The sequence below is a fragment of the Pristiophorus japonicus genome, chromosome 4 (genome assembly GCF_044704955.1).
Source record: "Pristiophorus japonicus isolate sPriJap1 chromosome 4, sPriJap1.hap1, whole genome shotgun sequence".
NCBI lineage: Eukaryota > Metazoa > Chordata > Chondrichthyes > Pristiophoridae > Pristiophorus > Pristiophorus japonicus.
In genome coordinates this window covers 301,818,591-301,840,940 of record NC_091980.1, presented here as the reverse complement: position 1 = coordinate 301,840,940, position 22,350 = coordinate 301,818,591, and the positions used below count along the sequence as shown (strand labels likewise).

At 46.9% G+C, this 22,350-nt stretch overlaps 1 protein-coding gene across 1 annotated transcript in view; it reads right to left on the bottom strand.

The window, feature by feature from the left end:
- Window positions 1-22,350, bottom strand: part of nrxn3a (neurexin 3a) — a 2,272,338-nt gene that overhangs the window by 141,536 nt on the left and 2,108,452 nt on the right. Inside the window, exons 15-16 of the mRNA XM_070879627.1 lie at window positions 12,126-12,218; window positions 7,775-8,088 (exon numbers count right to left, since the gene is read on the bottom strand). Coding sequence (XP_070735728.1) covers window positions 7,775-8,088; window positions 12,126-12,218 — 407 coding nt within the window. The remainder of the gene's footprint in view (window positions 1-7,774; window positions 8,089-12,125; window positions 12,219-22,350) is intronic.

Sequence of the window (22,350 nt, the reverse complement as noted above, 5' to 3'; positions counted from 1 at the left end):
GCCGGCCCCAAGCACCTCTTCAGAGAGCACCCCATTTGTCCCCAGGACGGCGCCGACCCCGCGGAGGCCTCGTGGCGCTCGCGGCAGGTCTGTTCCACGAGCGCGACATGACAGCGGAGAGATGGTACAGTTGTCCAGGAGGACTGTAGACATTGGTGACCAGCTCATCGAAGCATTGGGTGGTATATCCCGACACCTGGCCACCCTGACCGAGTACATTCCGCGCATGGCGGAGTCTCTGGATGCGATAGCCAGGAACACTGCTGCCACAGGCCTCCCAGTGCTCCCCGAGTGCGGCACTCCACCCCTAGGTTCCACACTACCACTGCGAACGACAGATGAGAGCAAGGACCAAGATCCTGCTTCTGTATCAGAGAATGTTGCCCCCTCAGCACCCCCCGCTCCCGTACCCGTGCAACAACCACATCTGCCTTCATCCCCCCCCCCAATGAGGCACCGCCTGAAGAGCTCCTCGGCCAGGTGCCGTGGAGTGAGGAGGGGAAGGAGTAGAGATGGGGAGAAGGAGAGGGGGGATGGAAAGTGAGGCGCATGTCCGCAGGTGATAGCTGTGTTATATCTCCATCTGGGTGTATGCAATTTGTTGCAATGTATGGGGGCTGGGGACCATGCTCCTGCTTTGCCTTTGTATTCTGTGTTGGTGGACATGTTGAACATGTGATTTATGTCAATGGTGGAAAAAGTGGGGTGTGGGCTGGGGTTGGGTGTTATTGGCTGTGATACTTATGATTCCAGACCAATGTCGGTATTAAACTTTTGCTATTGAACATAACCTTGTTTGCGCATTGTCTCAGATAGCTGCATTGTTACACACTAGTGATTCCTTAACGTGAAAGGGTTAGATACAACTTGACATCAATCAACGTAAACTTTAACTCGCACCAAGCTGATGGGCACCATTGATATCTGAGCTGCACACACACAGCAGTGTGTCAGCGTTGTCACTCACATCGGCGCTCTTTCAAGCAAATCGTTCAGATATAAGCTCCTCACGTAAGAGTGGGATTTAACAAATACCAGCCACACCGCTCGCGTCCGTCCCGGTTAGTTCCACTTTTTGTGGCCGCTTTTTTGAGCGAGCGATATTCTGGGCGATATGTGTGCGAGGTGGTGAAATTGACGATGGACGATCTCCATGGCCGCTAGTTTGGGTAAATATGCTCTTTACGACAAAAAACAGTGGGCGGGTGTTAATATTGAATCTCGGCTTTAAATTCGTGCGGAAAGTAACGCTGCGTGATATTATGGGCGTTGAATTCGCCCATTCTGTTGATTCCGCCCAAAAAAAGTTGGCAGGTGGTAATATTTTTTCTCAGCGTTAAGCCCATTGGGAAAATAACGCTCGCCGATAAGTCTCCTAAAAAAGCCCATCAGTTTCCATTTTGTACCAAAATGGGTGCTATCTGGGCGTTATACCTCATTTCAGCGGTAAAATGGGCGTTCAGTGAGCGTTAAGCATGCAAAAAAAGTGGCAGTTCGAGCTCCATGTCCCCTAGTTCTAGTTTCCCCTATCAGTGGAAATATCCTCTCTGCATCCACCTTGTCGAGCCCTCTCATTATCTCATATCTTTCGATAAGATCACCTCTCATTCTTCTGAACTCCAATGTGTAGAAGGAAATCCAGGAAGTTGTTGAGTGCTCATTGAACTGGAGCTATTATAAAGGTGCATGCAATGTATACACCTGTGAGGATGCTCACGGGTTTCTCGAGCTGTTGAGCAGGTCGGAAGGCCTCCTCGTAGGACTGCTCCTGGGCACGGCCAAGGGGGCCATCAACCGGTCCAGGCAGCGGGCGGTCGAGGGGGTCGTTCAGCCCGACTGCCTGCCTCTTTTCCGCGGTTACATCTGAGCCAGGGTGTCCCTGGAGATGGAGCACACGGTGTCCACCGGTACGCTCGCGGCCTTCCATGAGTGGGAGACACTGGAGGGACTGGAGTGCATTATCACCCCCGGCAACCAAATTTTAATTTGATTCTTGAATGTTAAAAGTTTAATTTGATTAAATTTGTCAGTTTTAGTGCCCATTTAATAAGGGGGCACTCGATTTATAGTTTCAAACAAAATAGTTGTAGAGCTGTTGTATTGTGAGTGGCTTAGCCAGTCACGTGATGTTCACAACACTCAATAAAACCCCAGCCAGTTGGGTTCGGTGGGGTTTCACGATGAGGCAGGTCGTTGTGAGCCTGGTGGCTGAACTGCTAATGTGCCGTGTGATTGTTAAACCTTTTGTAAATAAACCAACTTGTTCTTAATAGCAATGTGTTGCTATGAATTCTTAAGCAAAGAACCCATGAAGGAAATACATCACAGTGCGTAACCGAGGCAAAAGGTACCGGGCAAGCGTTGAGCCAAACTGACGCACGTATTGGTCCGAGGCAGAGCTCCGCAGGGAACAACCTCTGTCGGGCCGCGGACCCATCAGGCCTCCGGGCGAACAGGGCTCATCAATCAGAAACAAACCATTGACACACGACTCTCCCTCAACCATTGAAACAACCCAAAGGCCTAAGCAACGTCACTTACACATCAGCCATGGGACATTCTCTTCCACCCACTTTACGTGGTGCGACCCAGTAAGTAAAGCACAGCTCATTCTGCTCAAGATGAACACAGAGCTTAAGATGCTTCAACCGGCACTTTGAAATTTGGCGTAATGTGAAATGACACAGAATGTACAGCACAGAAACAGGCCATTCAGCCCAACTGCTCCATACTGGTGTTTATGCTCAACAAGAGCTTCCTCGCCCCTCAACCTTCTCTTTTCAAGACAAAAGTTCATTCTCTCCTGATAACTATAACCTCTCAGTTCTGGTCTCATCCTTCTCTACTGCCTCTGGATCTTTTTTCTAAAATAGAGACCATTGTAAAATGGCTAATGGTTATCGCTTTTTGGTCAATATATGCGACTGCCATTTTAAACATAGACGTTTTAAGACATGGGGACAATACATATATCGTTGTTTAATCTCCCCTGAAGATGCCAACTGGTGCGTTGTGCAACAGGTCCACAGGCACCAGCCTCCCTCCGTCCACATGGGCCATTCTTAATCTACGAGTCCACACGGTGAGTGTAGGACAGGCTATCTAAACCACGAGCACATCGTCGTCCAACCTGATCCCATCCTCATCTGAGGTGGACACTTTGTAGCTGGAATCACTGACTGGCAATCAGGGGCAGGAACGCTGGCTCAATATTACCCTTCCCAGCCCATGGCCGCCTCCTGAGTTACTGACACACACTTACCCAATGTCGTGCTGTGATTTTCCATTCGTCATCCTGTTGTGTTTGTGTTCTTATTCTCTCTTTCTTTCTCTCTTTCTTCCTTTCCCATTCTTTCTTTCTTTTCCTCTGTCCTTTTTCACTTTCCTGCTTTCTCTCTCTCTCCCTCTCTCAGTGTTCTTGGAATCATAGCATCTTGCAGCACAGAAGGAGGCCATTCGGCCCATTGTCTTTGTGCCGGCTTTTTGGTAGAGCGATCCAATACCTGCTCTTTCCCCATAGCCCTGCAAATTTTTCCTTTTCAAGTACTTATCCAACTCCCTTTTGAAAGTTACTATTGAATCTGCTTCCACCGCCCTTTCAGGCAGCGGTTTGCAGATCACAACTTGCTGCGTAAAAAAAATTCTCCTCATCTCCTCTCTTATCCGGCACTTCCTTATCCGGCACCACCCCTCGTCGGGCACCATTCCCGGCCGCCGGGTGGCGAATGTGCAGAACGCGACCATCAAAATCCTACTCACCAATATAATCTTTCTCCTCGATGTCAGGGTTATCGGCTGCCTCTTCCACCTTGCCCCTGCTGGAACTCCGGCAGCCACAGTCCTCGGGACGGCTGCTCCTCCCCACAGCGCTTCCTCCGGGGGTCGGGCCGGTCCCTCGGGCCCGCTCTGGCTACGCCGACACGTCGGGGCCTGCTGGGCCCACTCGGGCCGCTGACCTCCTCACCCCCTTCCCCCGACCTCGGGCGACCACCTCCCGCCCTTCCCTCAGGCCGCCTCCTCCCCCCCCCCCCCCCCACCCCTCGGGCCGATGACCTCCCCTCATCCGGCAAAATCCTTCATTCGGCACAGGCCAGGTCTCGAGGGTGCCGGATAAGGGAGGGTCAATCTGTACCTTAAATCTGAGTCCTCTGGTTACTGCCCCTCCTGCCACAGTTTCTCCCCATTTACTCTGTCAAAGCCCCTTGCCATTTTCAACCCCACTATTAAATCTCCCCTAAACCTTCTGTGCTCTACGGAGAACAATGGGTAATCTCGGTCTGGGGGTGCAGGAAGGCTATTAGTTGAATCCATTTGTATCCTTTCAGCAACCCTGCAGGGATTACAAGTTGCTCAGCAATAATTATGTTGAAGGGGTTTCAAATCGGAAGAGTTAGCAATCCTTCCGATCCCAATCATTACCCAGACCCTCAGTCATGGCAATGCATGTGCTCAATTGCCAAAATAAGAACATAGGAACATACCAAATGGGAGCAGGAGGGGGCCATAGGGCCCCTCGAGCCTGCTCCACGATTCAATAAGATCCTTTCCCGTCCTATCCCCTTTTCACTCGATTCCCTTAGTGCCCAAGAATCTATCGATCTCTGTCTTGAATATACTCAACGACTGAGCATCCACAGCCCTCTGGGGTAGTGAATGCCAAAGATTCACCACCCTCTGAGTGAAGACGTTTCTCCTCATCCCAGTCCTAAATAGCCGACCCCCTTATCCTGAGACTATGCCCCCTGGTTCTGAACTCTCCTGCCCAGGGAAACATCCTCCCTGCATCTACCCTGTCAAGCCCTGTAAGATTTTTATACATTTCAATGAGATCACCTCTCATTCTTCTAAATTACAGAGAATATCATCCTATTCTACTCCATCGCTCCTCATAGGCCAGCCCTCTCATGGCAAAATGATGGCAAGTTGGTTGCTTGTGCATCTAACAATGTCTCACAGTACTTTAGAGGGCCAGCGTAACAGAGTAAAATAAATCAGTCATAAAACCAGAAAAGGCTGGACATACTCAGCGGGTCAGGCAGCATCTGTGGAGAGAAAAACAGAGTTAACGTTTCAGGTTGATGACCCTTTGTCAGAATTGGGGAATGTTCAAAAGAACAGATTCTTAAGGAGCACTGAAAGGGGGAGGGGAGAAAAGACCAAATGGGAAGGTCTGTGAAAGGGTGGAAGACACTCTCATGTCTCTAATCTCTCCTGTCTTCCACCCTATCACAGACCTTCCCTTTCCTCCCCTCCCCCTTTCAGTGCTCCTGTTCTTTCCGAACACTCTCCAGTTCTGACGAAGGGTCATCGACCCGAAACGTTAACTCTGCTTCCTCTCCACAGATGCTGCCTGACCCGCTGAGTATTTCCAGCATTGTCTGTTTTTATTTCAGATGCCAGCATCCGCCGTATTTTGCTTTTGAAATAACTCAGCAGATGGACATGACATGCCGCTCTTCAACCACTGGCAACAGACTGACAAACGTACGAATGGAACGGGCAGGAAAAGACCATTGGGCCATCGAGCCTGTCCCCACACCTCACGTTGTCAGGAGCAGCACCATTAGATACATCCTAGCTCCCAGCAGTCAAGTCATCTCCTGGGAGAGTCCAACAACACACGGCCAATGAGGGAAATAAAAATTCCTCTCCGACCCCCTCGGCCAGACAAAACCATTCCAGGGGCTGTAAATCCACTTACCTTTTCATACGCTGCGATCTCTGCCCCAGCCAAGAACCAGTCCAGTTCCCTCTTGATGGCCTGCAGAGAGTCAGCATCGCACCATACCAGCCGGCAATGTATTCCACAGGCTCACTACTCTCTGGGAAAAGAAGGGCCGCCTAACTTCCAGGCAGCTGACACTCCAGTGCAGAGCTGAGAGGGAGTGCTGCACTGTTGGAGGTGCCGTCGTTCGGATGAGACATTAAACCGAGATCCCATCTCTCAGGTGGATGTAAAAGAATCCGCGGCACTATTTCGAAGAAGGGCAGGGGAGTTATCCCCGGTGTCTTGGCCAATATTTATCCCTCAATCAACATAACAAAACAGATTATCTGGTCATTATCACATTGCTATTTGTGGGAGCTTGCTGTGTGCAAATTAGCTGCCGCATATCCTACATTACAACAGTGAGTACACTCCAAAAGTACTTCATTGGCTGTAAAGCGCTTTGAGACGTCCCATGGTCGTGAAAGGCGCTATAGAAATGCAAGTCTTTCTTTCTTTCTATTTTGGGGAACGGGCAGGGAAGTGGAGCTGAGTCCATGGTCAGATCAGCCATGATCTTATTGAATGGCGGAGCAGGCTCGAGGGGCCAATTGGCCTACTCCTGCTCCTATTTCTTAAGTTCTTATTCTTAGTCTTTCATGGTTTAATTGCATGACCCCTCTGGTCCTCCCCAATCTGTTAACAAGCGAGACTCTAACCATTGCCCCTTGATATTCAACAGCACTACCATCCCCACACCATCATCATCCTGGGGGTCATCATTGACCAGAAACTTAATTGGACCAGCCACATAAATACTGTGGCAACAAGAGCGGGTCAGAGGCTGGGTATTCTGCGGCGAGTGTCTCACCTCATGACTCCCCAAAGCCTTTCCACCATCTACAAGGCACAAGTCAAGAGCGTGATGGAATACTCTCCACTTGCCTGGATGAATGTAGCTCCAACAACATTCAAGAAACTCCACACCATCCAGGACAAAGCAGCTCGCTTGATCGGCCCCCCATCCACCACCTTCAACATTCACTCCCTCCACCACCGGCGCACCGTGGCTGCAGTGTGCACCATCTACAAGATGCACTGCAGCAACTCGCCAAGGCTTCTTCGGCAGCACCTCCCAAACCCGTGACCTCTACCACCTAGAAGGACAAGAGCAGCAGGCGCATGGGAACACCACCACCTCCACGTTCCCCTCCCAGTCACACACCATCCTGACTTGGAAATATATCAGCTGATGCTGGGTCAAAATCCTGGAACTCCCTCCCCAACAGCACTGTGGGAGCACCTTCACCACACCGACTGCAGCGGTTCCAGAAGGCAGCTCACCACCACCTTCTCAAGGGGCAATTAGGGATGGGCAATAAATGTCGGCCTTGCCAGTGACGCCCACAAAAAAAAATCCATCAATAGACACGCAACCCAGCGCTTTCATTATTTGCTAAACCTCTATTAGGTCGCCTTTAAGTCTATGGTGCTCTGCTGTAAATTAACCCAGCTCTTTAAGCTTAGCACAGAATAGAAATGACCATCGAAATTTCCACACAGCAGAAGACCATTCAGCCACACAAACTTGTGCTGTTCCACTTGAGACTGATCTACTCTGATCCCATTTCCCTATAAAGGAATTTCATCGGGTAGGTACGGAGAAACTGTTTTCTCTGTTGGGGAGTGTTCAATGGCGAGATTAGAGTCAGACCAGTTAGAAGTGAAATCAGGAAGCAGTTTTTCATACAATGGGTATTGGAAATTTGGAACTCTCCCCCAAAAGATTGTAAATGCCAGCGGTCAATTGGAGCTTTCAATACTAAGATTGATAAGATTTTTGGTAGATAAGGGTATCAAGATTGATAAGATTTTTGGTAGGTAAGGTTATCAAGGGATATGGAGAAAAGGCGGGTAAATGAAGTTCAAGGACAGATCAGCCATGATATAATCGAATGATGGAACAGGCTCAAGGGGCTGAATGGCCTTCTCCTGTGCCTATAAAAACCTCAGCATCCCCCACCCCCGCAAAAAGAAACATTGTTCAGAACGGGTAAAAGGAATTACCGGGTTGACCTTCATTGTTCCGCGGACTTTCCTGGCTGTGGTGGTTGCCATGGTTGTGGTGGTTGCCATGATAGTGGTGGACATTTCGGCCGGTAAGGTGGTCACCGATTGCTGGTTGACAATGACCGCGGACACCTCTCCCACCAGCCGCACGGTTCCGTTGACCTTGACGTTGGGGTGGCTCTCCGCCGCCATGTTGAGGACCTTCAAGCCGTTGTAGTAAAGGCCCGACATCTGGCCCTGGAATGGGCGGCTCCTGTTCTTACCCCCAATTGTGATCAGAGCCTGGGTGTTGAAGATTGTGAGCATGCGGCCTGGAACAGAAAAGAGGTATTACCATATTCATTGCCTCGGTCGTAATCCCAACATCATGTCCGCTCACACAAACACACAGTGTGCACACGGTGGACTTATCGCAAGATAAAGGCGTGCATTTCTTTCAGGCCAACACATAAAGTCCTATCATGCAGTTTGTTTGAAGCATGACATGTAAAAAAAAAGAAAGTTGTTTTCCGAAAGGACACTCGCAATGCAGGCAGAAAGAACTTTGCCGCTTATTTGCATTGCACAGTGCATTCATCATTTATATCCACTTGTCCTTGCCCCAACTGGATTTGAGATGCTCTCTGATTGGGACTAATGGGTTGTGGGGGGTGGCGGCGGGGGCGGGGGGGGGGGCGGAGCTTTATATTACAGTCTTGAATAAATGAGGAAGGGTTTATCTTTCTGACACGCACAAACACATAGGGGTGGAAATTCGGTCTGTGGTCACCTTTGTTTGCGCCCCAAGGGGCGGCAACGGCAGCGGTAGTCATTTACAGCTCCGCCGGGACACTCGGTGCTGGGTTTACGGGGGGGGGCGCGCAGAGCATTACCGCCCGGGAGAGACGAGCCGGTGTGCAACGACCGTTTCGAAATTTGTTTCCTGCCCGATCCGTAGCGCCCTGCAGCGCCCCCTGGTGGGGCTGCCTGGGAAAGCGGGCGGTCCGAGCTGTGAGGGAAGGAACGTCGACTTCAGGCAAGTGTTATTGTTTCTTATTTTTGCGATTTATGTTCATGTGGCATCAGTTAGGGACTAGGAATGTTTTTGGTGGTTTTTTTGAGGGATTTTTTTTCCCCCAGGGAAGCCTCTCTTCGGGTGCTCCGAGGCCAGGTCGGGATTGTCAGTTGGTCAGCCGGCCTGGCGCCCTGAGGTGTGGAACGCCTCCCTTAGCGCTCCGCCCCACACTCAGGGCCCAGTGGATGAATTTTGTGGCTGCAGACGCAGACCATCTCCTGGCGCAAAATTTACCGCCCCACCGCCATTAGCGCCTCAAAATAGGCGGTGCCAAATTTCAACCCTATACTTATCGCTAAAGTTATGAGCCTATAATTGCTGACATCAGTGGACCAACTCCAGAAGACATTCCTCTGATCGGCATTTTAACGCCGGCATAAAAAGAGGTCACGTCTCACAAATCTAATTGTATTTTTTTGAAAAAGTTGGTGGATGGGGGTGTTTCTGGCTGCGGCGGTGATCACCTCTTACAGCGGGGTAGGCGCTGCAGGGAATTCAAGGCCAGAGTGATCTCCTGGACTAGTTTTGATCACCTAGACGAGTCGGAGAGGAATTTCCCAGATTTTTCTTTCCCAAATTGGCCTGCTTTTTGAAAACCTGGCTTCTTGCCTCTCCCAGGAGATCACAGGGTTTTGGCGGGATGGAGTGTATGTGTTGCGATACACAATTGTGAGGAACAGGCTCGATGGACGAGATGGTCCTTTCCTGTCCATCACTGTTCATATCTTCGTATTAACCCGTTTATTTTATTGAGGTTAGCACCTCCACTAACATAATAATAATGCATTTTATTTATATGGCGCCTTTAACGTAGTAAAACGTCCCAAGGCGCTTAAACATAGCATGCAAGAGGATGTCATTGGAGTCCGTTAAATGCTGGTGTGCTCATATCCCCGTTAAGTCTTTATTTTGGCCATCAGAAGTAAGGTTACTGTGCGCATTGATGTAGAACACGTCATACCCCGTAGTTATACTGCCACCCTTGCGTCGCCGTAATGGCAGATGGATGGAGACGCAGCAGCGCAACGCGCGAGTCTGCCTCGCGAGTGCACTCGGGCCTGCCTGGGGAACTTCCGCCGCCCGCTTTGACCTCACTGGCTCAGCAGTGAGGCTGAACCTGTTGGCCATCGGGAGTTCCGCGCAGGCACAGCTTGCGCGCACCGCCGGAGGGCTCCTCTGTCCCTCGGCAGAGCGGCAGGCGCAGCCAGGTAGTATAACTCAGGGCGGGCCGGCCGCACAGTGCACCGTACAGGTACCGATGTGAGACCGGTGTACCTGTTGAATACCGGCAAACCTCCAGGTGGCTCTCCATGAGGTGTTGACATGGAATCCGTAGAAAACAATTATGCATTTTGGAGACATTGCTGTTGATTGTCTTCACGCACAGACACTGTGAGATCTAAGGGTGTGTCATGCACTCTAATTATAAAACAGTTATCTGCAATAATGCTCCATTCCCTAGGGAACTATCTAACAGCTCATTAAAATTGCTCTTTTTTACATCCTACCCATTGTCAAGAATCATAAGTTTACTCTCAGTGCATTGTCATGCATCACATTTGCATTTAAATATAGGTTACCTGCAGAAAGCTAATTCAAACCAATTTAACACCATTTTAAAGTTTTCTTTCAACAATTATTCACGATTTAATTACTTTGACAAAAGGACCAAGCATAACAGAAACTTAGATCAAATTGTTCTTTTTTAAAAACCGTAAGAAATCCCAAAAGCAAAAACCACTTTTTTTTTTAAAACGACAAACATTTAATGAAGGGATGGTTTAAACTAAAGAATGTTTCGTGAGAATTGCGTGCTGACATAAAACTCCCAAGGCCTTTGAACTTGCACTGTGGGACATTTAGCACACAAACACTTAACATATTTCATGAGATCCCTCCATCCGCTGCTCTCACAGCGAGGCCTGGCTCTGTGACCAACACTCCCGGCTCTGAATCAGGGGATGTGGGTCCGAGCCCCACACCTGGGGCCTGAGCCCAATTTCAGTACAGCTGCACTGTGGGAGGTGCTGTCCGAGAGGTGAGAGGTCAAACCCAGGCCTCGTCTGCGGGTTGCCCTGGAGTGTCCCAATAACTGATGATTAATCTCCAGCGAGCAAAAACCTGGAGAAAAATCATAAGGGATGTTTAAAAATAAAAATTGCGATTCTCTTTGAGCATTTTCATTTATTAGTAAAAATATTAAAGATAGTGGCTGGGGGTGTGGTGGGGGGGGGGAGAGGGATAAAGGCAGTTTGATTGACAGCCAAGATTAATCCAATTGGGCAACCAAGAGCCTGTTGGCTTTCCAATTAGCCGCAGGAAGGCTGGGCACCTGGAGGATGGACTAATGGCGTGCGGGCGGGATGATGTGAGGCGGGAGGTCTTGCGATGAAACCTCCAGGAATACGCCAACCAGAGTTGGCAACCCCTGACTTCGTCTGCCTCTTCCAGGGACCTCGGGCGGACGTTGAACGTCCCATGTACCAAGAAGAGCAGGGGATTTCTCTTCATAGCCTCTCAACCCTCAGCCAACACCACCAGTAAACAGAAGTAAGCTTGTGGGATCTCGCCCTGTGCAAAATGGCCGCTGCCTTTGTCTCCGTGACAACAGTCACTGCACTCCACGTACACGCGTGCTGCAGAAATGCAAACTTTATTTCGTTCTACAGCATCATTTCAAGACACAAGTTTAAAAGAAAACATTAGAAGTTAGTGAGCATCAGAAAAATTAAACATGAATACAATAACCATGCATGCATCCATTTGAATATTAAGTCTGAGTCATATTAACTTTTACAATGAGCGTTAAAGGGACTTTAATGATTAGGATCGCGGGTAAAAAGTGACATTAAATAATGCTTCATTTAGATTAATTTGAGGTTTCTTATAAAATATTAAATTCTTCAATTGAATGTAAAGTGTCCACTTTAAAAACAAGCTTATTTCCCATTCATTTACCAGCACCCAGTGAATTATCATGGATTATGCAAGTTTCAATCACCTTTTTAGAATTTCATGCATAATTTATTACAAATCCAAAGGCTGACAGTCCCTTTAACTACAGTTTAATGATGATGAATTATAAAGTGATTTATCAATAGAAATGAAGTGAAATTACTGTATACAAGTTATAAATTACATTAAGTCAAGACTTTTGTTCAATATAATAGATTATTTTTTAAAGTTACTTTTTTTCTTCCCAAAAAGACTTTAATGCAAGCTTTAGGTGTTTTGTTTTAAAAGATAGAGAACAGAAGAGAAAGCGTTAACGTTAAAGGTTTTAATGGAGTTTACCTTTTTCTTGTAGCCACTCATCAAATACTATTCCTCTGAATTTTTTGGGAATTTTCGTTTTAGCAATCGCCAGACGTTCATTATCAATGTTTCCTTTAAAGTTTAAAGAGACAGCTTAAAAGAAAAATCTGGAAGGTCAAGGGTTAGTTGTGAACATCTTACATTTTATTTGCAATTTTTTTTTTGTTGTGCAAAAATCAAAGTCAGTCAACATCAGGTTTTAAGGGCTGTTTGAGATTTATCATGTGTAATATCACTGCATCGAGTTAACACACTTTTAAAAAATGACTCTGCACACCCTCAGCATTAACAGAATGGTGCGCCTGCAACAACACTTAATTGACACTGTTATCTTCCTGAGTCCATGTCACCAGAGGCAACCCTTTAACATTTTTTATATGGGAAAGGTACCCTATCTTCGACTTCGGGCTGTTGGGTAACTATTCCACAGATTCCCATTCCCTAGGCCAAGCGTTCGTCGAGGAGCTCACGAACCCAACCGACATCTTTCTCGAGAGCCACCCTCAGGAAGACCCTTCCAAAATCTCTGCGCTCCACCAATTCTGGCCTCTTGCGCGTCCCTGATTTCCTTTGCCCCACCCATGGCCCTGAGCTGTAAAACTCCCCTCCTTAAAGCTCCCCACCTCTCCAACTCACTCACCTTCTCCAAGACGTTCCTTAAGAAATACCGTTTTGACCAAATTGATAGTCTCCCTGTCCTATTATCTCCTTGCGTGGCTCGGTGTCAAATTTTGCGTGATAACGGTCCTGTGAAGTGCCTCGGGACATTTTACTATGTTAACGGCGCCACATTAAATGCAAGTTGGTGTTGTTGCTATGGAACGATGGAATGTGGGTCTGCACTCGCTGGTTCCCCCCTCGGGAAAATGGGAAGAATTACTTTGGCGGCGACGTTGTAAATGCAGTCAAAAAATAATGTGTTTAACAGAAACAGGAATAACTTAACGCCCCTACCGCACCATGGTGAGCTTCTGATTTCAACCATGTTTCCATGGAGAGGGGGGTATGCACAGGAAACAGAGGGTTCGGGGCGGGTGGGGGGGGGCGGGTGGCTACGATGGGGAGAAGAAAACCTGATCAATATTGCCAGTGCCTAGCAACTAGGTGCAGTGGATTTTGAGATAGCCCTTTTTCTAGTGTATAATTTGTGTCAGCTGTGGCTCAGTGGGTAGCACACTCAACTCTAAGTCAGAAGGTAGTGGGTTCAAGTCCCACTCCAGAGTCTTGCCACCTAATCTAGGCTGACACTTCCAGTGGAGTGCTGCACTGCAGAGATGCTGCCTTTTGGATGAGACCTTAAACTGGGGCCATGTCTGCCTGTAATGTAAGCACCTGTGAGTGTGCTCTCAGCTTTGTAGAGTTGTTGCCCCCTCCCCTTTTATAGGGGGCACTTGTAAATTATATGGTTTTAATGCGCAAATAAAAAAAATCACAAAAACAAAACAAAAAAAACAAAAATAAAATTTAAAAAAAAAGAGGGCAGTTAAAAGTGTCTGGAGTGTCCCCCAGATCGGGGGGCACTCGCTCTAATGTTTATTTTGTCTTCCCCAAAAAGAGTTGTAGAGTTGTTGCCCCTCCCCTTTTATAGGGGTCACTTGTAAAATATATGGTTTTAATGCCCCCCCAAAAAAATCACAAAAAAACCCCACAAAAAAAAGAAACAAAAAACATTTTTAAAAAAGGGGGCAGTTAAGTGTCTGGAGTGGCCCCCAGATCGGGGGGCACGTGATTTAAATGTTTAATTTTGACTTCCAAAAGAGTTGTAGAGCTGTTGCATTGTGAGAGGCTTAGCCAGTCACGTGATGTTCACAAGACTCAATAAAACCCCAGTCAGTTGGATCTAGGTCACCCATGATGAGGTATGCAGTTGTGAGCCTGGGGAATGAACTGGTAATGTGTAGTGTGGTTGTTAAACCTTTGTTAATAAACCAACTAGTTCTTAATAGCAATGTGTTGCTATGAATTCTTAAGCAAAGAACCCATGAAGCAAATACATTACACTGCCCTCTCAGGTAGACATAAAGTATGTCATGGCACGATTTCCAAGAAGAGCAGGGGAATTATTGGTGTCCTGGCCTATATTTATCCCTCAAAAAACAGATAATCTGGTCATTATCACATTGGTGTTTGTGGGATCTTTAATTAACGCAAATTGGCTGCCGCATTTCCTACAAATACAACGGTGACTACACTCCAAAAGAACTTCATTGGATGTAAAGCATTTTGGGACGTCCTGAGGTTGTGAAAGGCTATAGAAATGCAAGTCTTTCTTTTTTTTCATGCCCTGCTCAGCAAACTAGAATGAACAATAGTCATGTGGCGATTCAATCGGCCAGTGATCTGTGAGGTCTCCGAGTAAAATGACTGCAGCAATGAGAGTAACGGAACGGCTGGGGTGGGTTAGCAAGGTGGAGTCCCTCATATTAATGTTTAACTTAATCCCACAAGCTAAAGTAAAAGTCAGCAAATGCTGAAAATGCACAGCAAATTCAGTCAGTTTCTGAAAGAGAAAAAAAAATGAAGTAGAAGTTGATGAACAATTGAAAAATGCACCTAAATGTTAATCTACCCTTCTCTTTCAGAAGCTGACTGACATTCTCTGCCTTCCTTGCACTTTTCTGCTTTGAGTTCAGATCTCCAGGATTTGCAGTTTGGTTATTTTACCTCCCCTGTGAGTGCGTGAGTGTCTTTACATACATGTTATCTTTCATCTCAGATTCGGGTTGCCAACCCTCCAGGATTGCCCTGGAATCTCAAGGAATTAAAGACGTATCTTCAGGATACTGCCGCGTGTAACTCAGGAGAAAAATCATCTGGCCATGAAAAAAAATGGCGTCTTTAAAAAAAAAAATTATTTGAACATTATTAGATGCAAAAAATATTGCCGATGATCAACAGCCAACTGAGTAATAACGAGTCTGTTCCCGTCCCAATTAGCAGTGCGCCGAGAGGATGGACCAATGGCGGGTGTGTGGGGGCAGGGTTGTTCGAGGTCGGAGGTCAATTGACGAAACCTCCAGGAATACACCCAACCAGAGTTGGTAACCCTACGTCACATGTGTCGCAGTTGTGCGCAGGGGCGGACTGGGTGCTCTTTATCTTTCCGTCATTGTTCATTGGTTTATATGTAACCTTCAGGGCTGCTGATTGAGGGCCGTGCAGCTCTTTGTCGGCCGGCGCGGACACGATGGGCCGAAATGGTCTCCTTCTGCGCTGTAGGTTTCTCTGTTTCTGTGTTGACTGACATGGAAGCATTTGCTTTTTTCCCTCCCAATTTATGGGTCAGAATTGCAAAAACCAAAAACAGAGAGAGAGAGAGAGAGAGAGAGAGTTCTCAAAGTGCCAAAAATCTCACTTTGCTTATTTTCCTCAATCTTCCCCCCTCAGAACTTTCTTCAGCGCCCCCCACCCCTCTCTGACTATCTCCTATTCTTCATTTGGCCATGACTGCTGGCAGAGTATGGAGGTTACCACAGCTGAACCGATCATATCTTCACCCCCACAGGACACCCTGGCGGAGAGGTTTAGGGAGGGAATTCTAGAGTTCAGGGCCCAGGCAGCTGAAGGCACGGCCACCAATGGCTGAGCGATTATAATCCAGCATGCTCGAGAATGCCAGAATTGGAGGAACGCAGGCATCACGGAGGGTTGTAGGACTGGGGGAGATTACAGAGATAGGGAGGGGTGAGACCATGGAGGGATTTGAAAACCAGGAGGAGAATTTTTACATCAAAGCGTTGCTTAACCGGGAGCCAATGTAGGTCAGCGAACACAGGGGTGATGGATGATCAGGACTCACAAGCCACACATCTACCAACTGAGACTCACTTTTTCTTTCAGAAAATAACAGTGGAAATTAGTCGCCTACAATGTATTGTATCATTTAAATAACTTTTAAAAGACAAATTAAATTGGAATGTAATTCTCTCATGGAAGAAACAATTGCAGATAACAAAAAAACACTTCAATTTCTTCATAGGTATAAACAAGACCTTGAGAAAGAGATACCGTCATTTTAAAATGCATTGTAATGGACAGGCAACCCCTTTCCCAGGGCATAGAAAGAATAATTTATATTTTCTTTTAATCATTTTAATGGACTAAGCATGCACAGTCATTCCATTTCATTTCCTCCATGTAACTTAATCTTTTCTTTTAAATCAGGCACAATGAGGACAGCTATTGGAGTCCTGCTGGATACTGCACTTAGCCAATGAACGTGCTCGATCCAATAGAGAACAAACATGTCAAGGCGCCAGATTCACTTTTTAGATAAATATTTCCAAAAAGCCCAGGCAGGTTTTTATTTTAGAAAAAAAATTTATACCATGGTTTACCGTATTTTTAAGATTTATTTTATGGTTTAATTTTTTTTTAGATTTTTTTTTTACAGCGTCGGTTATTTTTTATGCCGTGATGCTGTTTTTCCCTTGCTGGAAATTTATAGTTGTCATGGTAACTCAGGGAGGAAATGGTGTGTATGATGCACCTGGCTGCAGTGGTTCATGATTCTGGAGGGGGGGAGGGCCGGGGAGGGGGGTTGGTGGGTGGGGGTTGGGAGGAATGTGAAAGAGCATCATTTTATATTTCTCTCATCGTCAAATATCTGTTTCTGGGACCAGAAGAGTCCAGGTAATAAAATATCAAGTCCAACCAATTATACTGAACCATGAGGCCAGAACCATGGTATAAATTTCAAGAGCCACCATTTTGATAAATAGTTCCAGTTAAAGGATCAATTCCGTTTTGCTTGCGGCCTTTTTCATACTCAGCGAATTGGTCACGGGTTACAGCAAATGAGCCAACGATCACATGCTATTCGTACTGTTTTAAGCAAACTTGAACCGAAATATCAACACAGGCACTGACAATTGTGGTCGTTGCTGCCACATATTCCTTCCCCCTGCCCTCATCAGGTATTGCCAAGAAACCAAACCCTTCAGAGAACGAACATCTACTTCAATAATCTAAGGGAAAGCGGGTCTTTGAGAAAAGGATCTTGAAGGACGTTTCTTTCACAGGCCAGCATTGAAGCAAATGGCCACACTCGATCAGATCCGCTGGGCGGGCGGGCCACATTGTTCGCATGCCAGACACGAGACTCCCAAAGCAAGCGCTCTACTTGGAACTCCTTCACGGCAAACGAGCCAAAAACGTTACAAGGACACCCTGAAAGCCTCCCTGACAAAGTGCAACATCCCCACTGACACCTGGGAAGTCCCTGGCCAAAGACCGCCCTAAGTGGAGGAAGTGCATCCAGGAGGGCGCTGAGCACCTTGAGTCTCATCGCCCGAGAGCATGCAGAAATCAAGCGCAGGCAGCGGAAAGAGCGTGCGGCAAACCAGTCCCACCCACCCTTTCCCTCAACGACTATCTGTCCCACCTGTGACAGGAACTGTGGTTCTCATATTGGACTGTTCAGCCACCTAAGGACTCATGTCTGGAGTGGAAGCAAGTCTTCCTCAATTCCAAGGGACTGCCTATGATGATGATGACAATCTACCCGATAATAGAAAAATAGAAAATAGGTGCAGGAGTAGGCCATTCGGCCCTTCGAGCCTGCACCACCATTCAATAAGATCATGGGTGAGCATTCACCTCAGTACCCCTTTTCTGCTATCTCGCCATACCCCTTGATTCGTTTAGTAGTCAGGGCCATACCTAACTCACTCTTGAATATATCTAACGAACTGGCATCAACAACTCTCTGAGGTAGAGAATTCCACAGGTGAACAACTCTCTGAATGAAGAAGTTTCTCCTCATCTCAGTCCTAAATGGTTTACCCCTTATCCTTAGACTGTGACCCCTGGTTTTGGACTTCCCCAACATCGGGAACATTCTTCCTGCATCTAACCTGACTAGTCCCGTCAGAATTTCATATGTCTCTATGAGATCCCCTCTCATTCTTCTAAACTCCAGTGAATACAGGCCCAGTCGATCCAGTCTCTCCTCATATGTCAGTCCTGCCATCCTGGGAATCCATCTGGTAAACCTTCGCTGCACTCCCTCAATAGCAAGAATGCCCTTCCTCAGATTAGGAGACCAAAACTGAACACAATATTCCAGGTGAGGCCTCACCAAGGCCCTGTACAACTGCATTAAGACCTCCCTGCTTCTATACTCAAATCCCCTAGCTATGAAGGCCAACATGCCATTTGCCTTCTTCACCGCCTGCTGTACCTGCATGCTAACTTTCAATGACTGATGTACCATGACACCGAGGTCTCATTGCACCTCCCCTTTTCCTAATCTGCCGCCATCCAGATAATATTCTGCCTTCATGTTTTTACCACCAAAGTGGATAACCTCACATTTATCCACATTATACTGCATCTGCCATGCATTTGCCCACTCACCTAACCTATCCAAGTCACCCTGCAGACTTTTAGCGTCCTCCTCACAGCTCACACCGCCATCCAGTTTAGTGTCATCTGCAAACTTGGAGATATTACACTCAATTCCTTCATCTAAATCATTAATGCATATTGTAAATAGCTGGGGTCCCAGCACTGAGCCTTGCGGCACCCCACTAGTCACTGCCTGCCATTCTGAAAAGGACCCGTTTATCCTTACTCTCTGCTTCCTGTCTGCCGACCAGTTCTCTATCCACATCAGTATATTACCCCCAATACCATGTGCTTTAATTTTGCACACCAATCTCTTGTGTGGGATCTTGTCAAAAGCCTTTTGAAAGTCCAAATACACCACATCCACTGGTTCTCCCTTGTCCACCATACTAGTTACATCCTCAAAAAATTCTCGAAGATTTGTCAAGTATTATTTCCCTTTCATAAATCCATGTTAACTTGGACCGATCCTGTCACTGCTTTCCAAATGCGCTGCTATTTCCTCTTTAATAATTGATTCCAACATTTTCCCCACTACTGATGTCAGGCTAACCGGTCTATAATTCCCCATTTTCTCTCTCACTCCTTTTTTAAAAAGTGGGGTTACGTTAGCTACCCTCCAGTCCATAGGAACTGATCCAGAGTCAAATGACTGTAGGAAAATGCATCCACTATTTCTAGGGCCATTTCCTTAAGTACTCTGGGATGCAGCCTATCAGGCCCTGGGGATTTATCGGCCTTCAATCCCATCAATTTCCCTAACACAATTTCCTGACTAATAAGGATTTCCTTCAGTTCCTCCTTCTCGCTAGACCCTCGGTCCCCTAGTATTTACGGAAGGTTATATGTGTCTTCCTTCGTGAAGACAGAACCAAGTTATTTGTTCAATTGGTCTGCCATTTTTTTGTTCCCCATTATAAATTCACCTGATTCTGACTGCAAGGGACCTACGTTTGTTTTCACTAATCTCTTTCTCTTCACATATCTATAGAAGCTTTTGCAGTCAGTTTTTATGTTCCCAGCAAGCTTCCTCTCATACTCTATTTTCCCCCTTATAATTAAACCCTTTGTCCTCCTCTGTTGAACTCTAAAATTCTCCCAGTCCTCAGGTTTGATGTTTTTTTCTGGCCCATTTATATGCCTCTTCCTTGGAAATCCCTAATTTCCCTTTTAGCCATAGTTGAGCCACCTTCCCCGTTTTATTTTTACTCCAGACAGGGATGTACAATTGTTGAAGTTCATCCATGTGATCTTTAAATCTTTGCCATTGTTTATTGTTTATACACCGTCAACCCTTTAAGTATCATTCGCCAGTCTGTTCTAGCCAATTCACGTCTCAATAATGTCAATACTGTCCTCTACTCTACACTTCTTACTTGAAGGGGGTCACTTCTTACCAAGACTGCCCGTGATTTCCGCAAAGGAGATCATGACCTGTTGTATTCGGGTTTCAGCCTTTTTGCCTAAGCCATTCTGTCGGACACCTATCATGTGTTACGGCGATTGTCCGGCAGAAGGAGCTTGGCAATTCAGCTCCAGCAGCTTTTGGAGTAGAGGGGAGGTAAAACTGGGGTGAAAACACTCTAAAAATCTAGCTGGTAATCCAGATGAAATAGGTCGCAATTAAGAAGTTCCTGATTCCTAAAGCCTTTGTGTGAACAGCCTCAAAGTTCCCTCAGACGAATTTATGTTACTGAAGGTATCTCTGAACTATTGGTGAAGGCGGGGATATCAGAATAACTCTTTATTTTATGTGTTGAGGGAAGGATTGCAGAGTATTTATGAACAGAATGTATGTCCTGTTTGTAGATCTGGCCAAGTGTCAAATAACATAGGTTAGCAGCTAAACAGGCTTCATACTTCTCAAAATAACAGGAGCCTTCACTCAGTGTTAGACAGTTCTCTCTTTGTCCAGGGAAGTCTCAAGGGCACTTTGCAATCCTTGGTGGAGAATAAAGTTGAGTTATATAATATAGTAGATAAGGATTATAGCTAGCATTACTCCTATATTAGAGCCTTGGTTGATATCAGCTTAACTCCTAATTGTTAATTGTACTGTTCAGAGCTGTTCAGTGATGTAATGTTTTGTATATTTGTATGTGTACATTCAGAGAAGGACTTTATTATTCTTATTAGTAAATAAAATTCTAATATTTTTGGTCAACCTTTTAGCATTTTGGTTGCTGGTTCGTGCAAGTAACTTATCTCAGCAAATACTGAACCTTCATTGCTCCTTTTATGCAAACAAGAATCCGTGTGGCCGACAAGTGATTCAATGTGTGTAGTTCACTGTCAGTCGCTCCTGAAGTTAGTTCAGCATGGCAACAGCTCTTCCACTTTTGATGGCTCCATTCTTAGTTCCTTCAGCCGTGGCTCAGATGGTCGCACTCTCACCACAGGAGGTTTGTGGGTTCAAATCCCACTCCCTGAGAAATCTAGATTGATGCTCCGGTGCAGTACCGAGCGAGTGCTGCACTGTCAGAGGTGCTGCCTTCTGGGTGTGATGTTAAACTTAGCCTGCTCTCCCAGGGGGACGTAAAAGATCCCAGGACACTATTTCGAAGAAGAGCAGGGGAGTTATCCCCGGTGTCCTGGCCAATATTTATCCCTCAATCAACATCACAAAAACAGATTATCTGGTCATTATCACATTGCTGTTTGTGGGAGCTTGCTGTGCGCAAATTGGCTGCCGCGTTTTCCACAATCCCCGGCCCACATTACAACAGTGACTACACTTCAAAAAGTACTTCATTGGCTGTAAAGCCCTTTGGGACATCCTGAGGTCGTGAAAGGTGCTTGATAAATGTAAGTACTTTTTATCACCAATTGCCATTCTGCGCCTCACTGTCTTTCATTCCGCATCTGCTCCACTACAAAATGTTGCCTCCAAGCAAATCAGTCTCATCTTTCACGCCAAACACTCCTTTTCGCCTCAACAGGTCTTAATAAAGTCTGTCCAGGAGTGTGTTGAAATCAAGCCTTGGCAGACTAATGCCTGCTGCAACTAACTCTTCCCCAGGATCCCCACACAATGGAGCTCAGTACCTCCCCCCTTAGCCTTCACTGCCTCCTCCACCCTACAGCCTTTTGGCACCGCCCACTCACTGCGTTTTGACTCATTCAGGGGCAGATTTTCAGGGTCCTTTGCAGCCAAAATTTTTCACGCTGGAGTGGCAGCAATGGCGGCGGTGGGGCATGAGGTCAGCCTCCAGCGCCCTGCGGGGGGGGCCGGTTTTGCGGCGGTGCCAAAAGCACCGATGAGCCGTGCCCCTGGTTGCGACACCGGCGCGCTTTTTGACGCCCGCCCGCCCCACAACGCACCCTGCAGCGACCGCCAACCTGTTGTATATGTAAACCTGTAAATACCTTGTGTAACCACCAGAGGGCTCATCTCCCGGAGTCCCAAGGGATCCCACAATCCCTTGGGAGCACCTGTACTTAAGGAGGCCTCACAGGTTGGAGAGGCACTCTGGAGACCTGTAATAAAAGACGACGGTCACACTTTACTTTGAGCCCGCAGCATCTGGTCAGACTCTATTCATACATATGACCGATGCCGACTGCGCAGAGGTAAGTAATGCCGCCCTAAGGTATGTGTGATTGTTTTCACTTTTTAACTTATTTTGTGATTTTTGTTGTGGTGGCGTGGGCAATGTATTGGGAATGTTTGTGTGGGGGTTTATTTCAGGTTCCCCACCCGCCGCTGCCAGGTCTCTCTCGGAGCGCTCCCGGCCCGGCTCTTTAGCTTTGGGAGTTTCCCACGCTAACGCCCAAGAGAGGTGTACAGCGCATCCCTTACCACTGCGCCCCCTGACTCAGGGCCCAGATGCCCAATTTCGATGACTGAGGCGCAAAC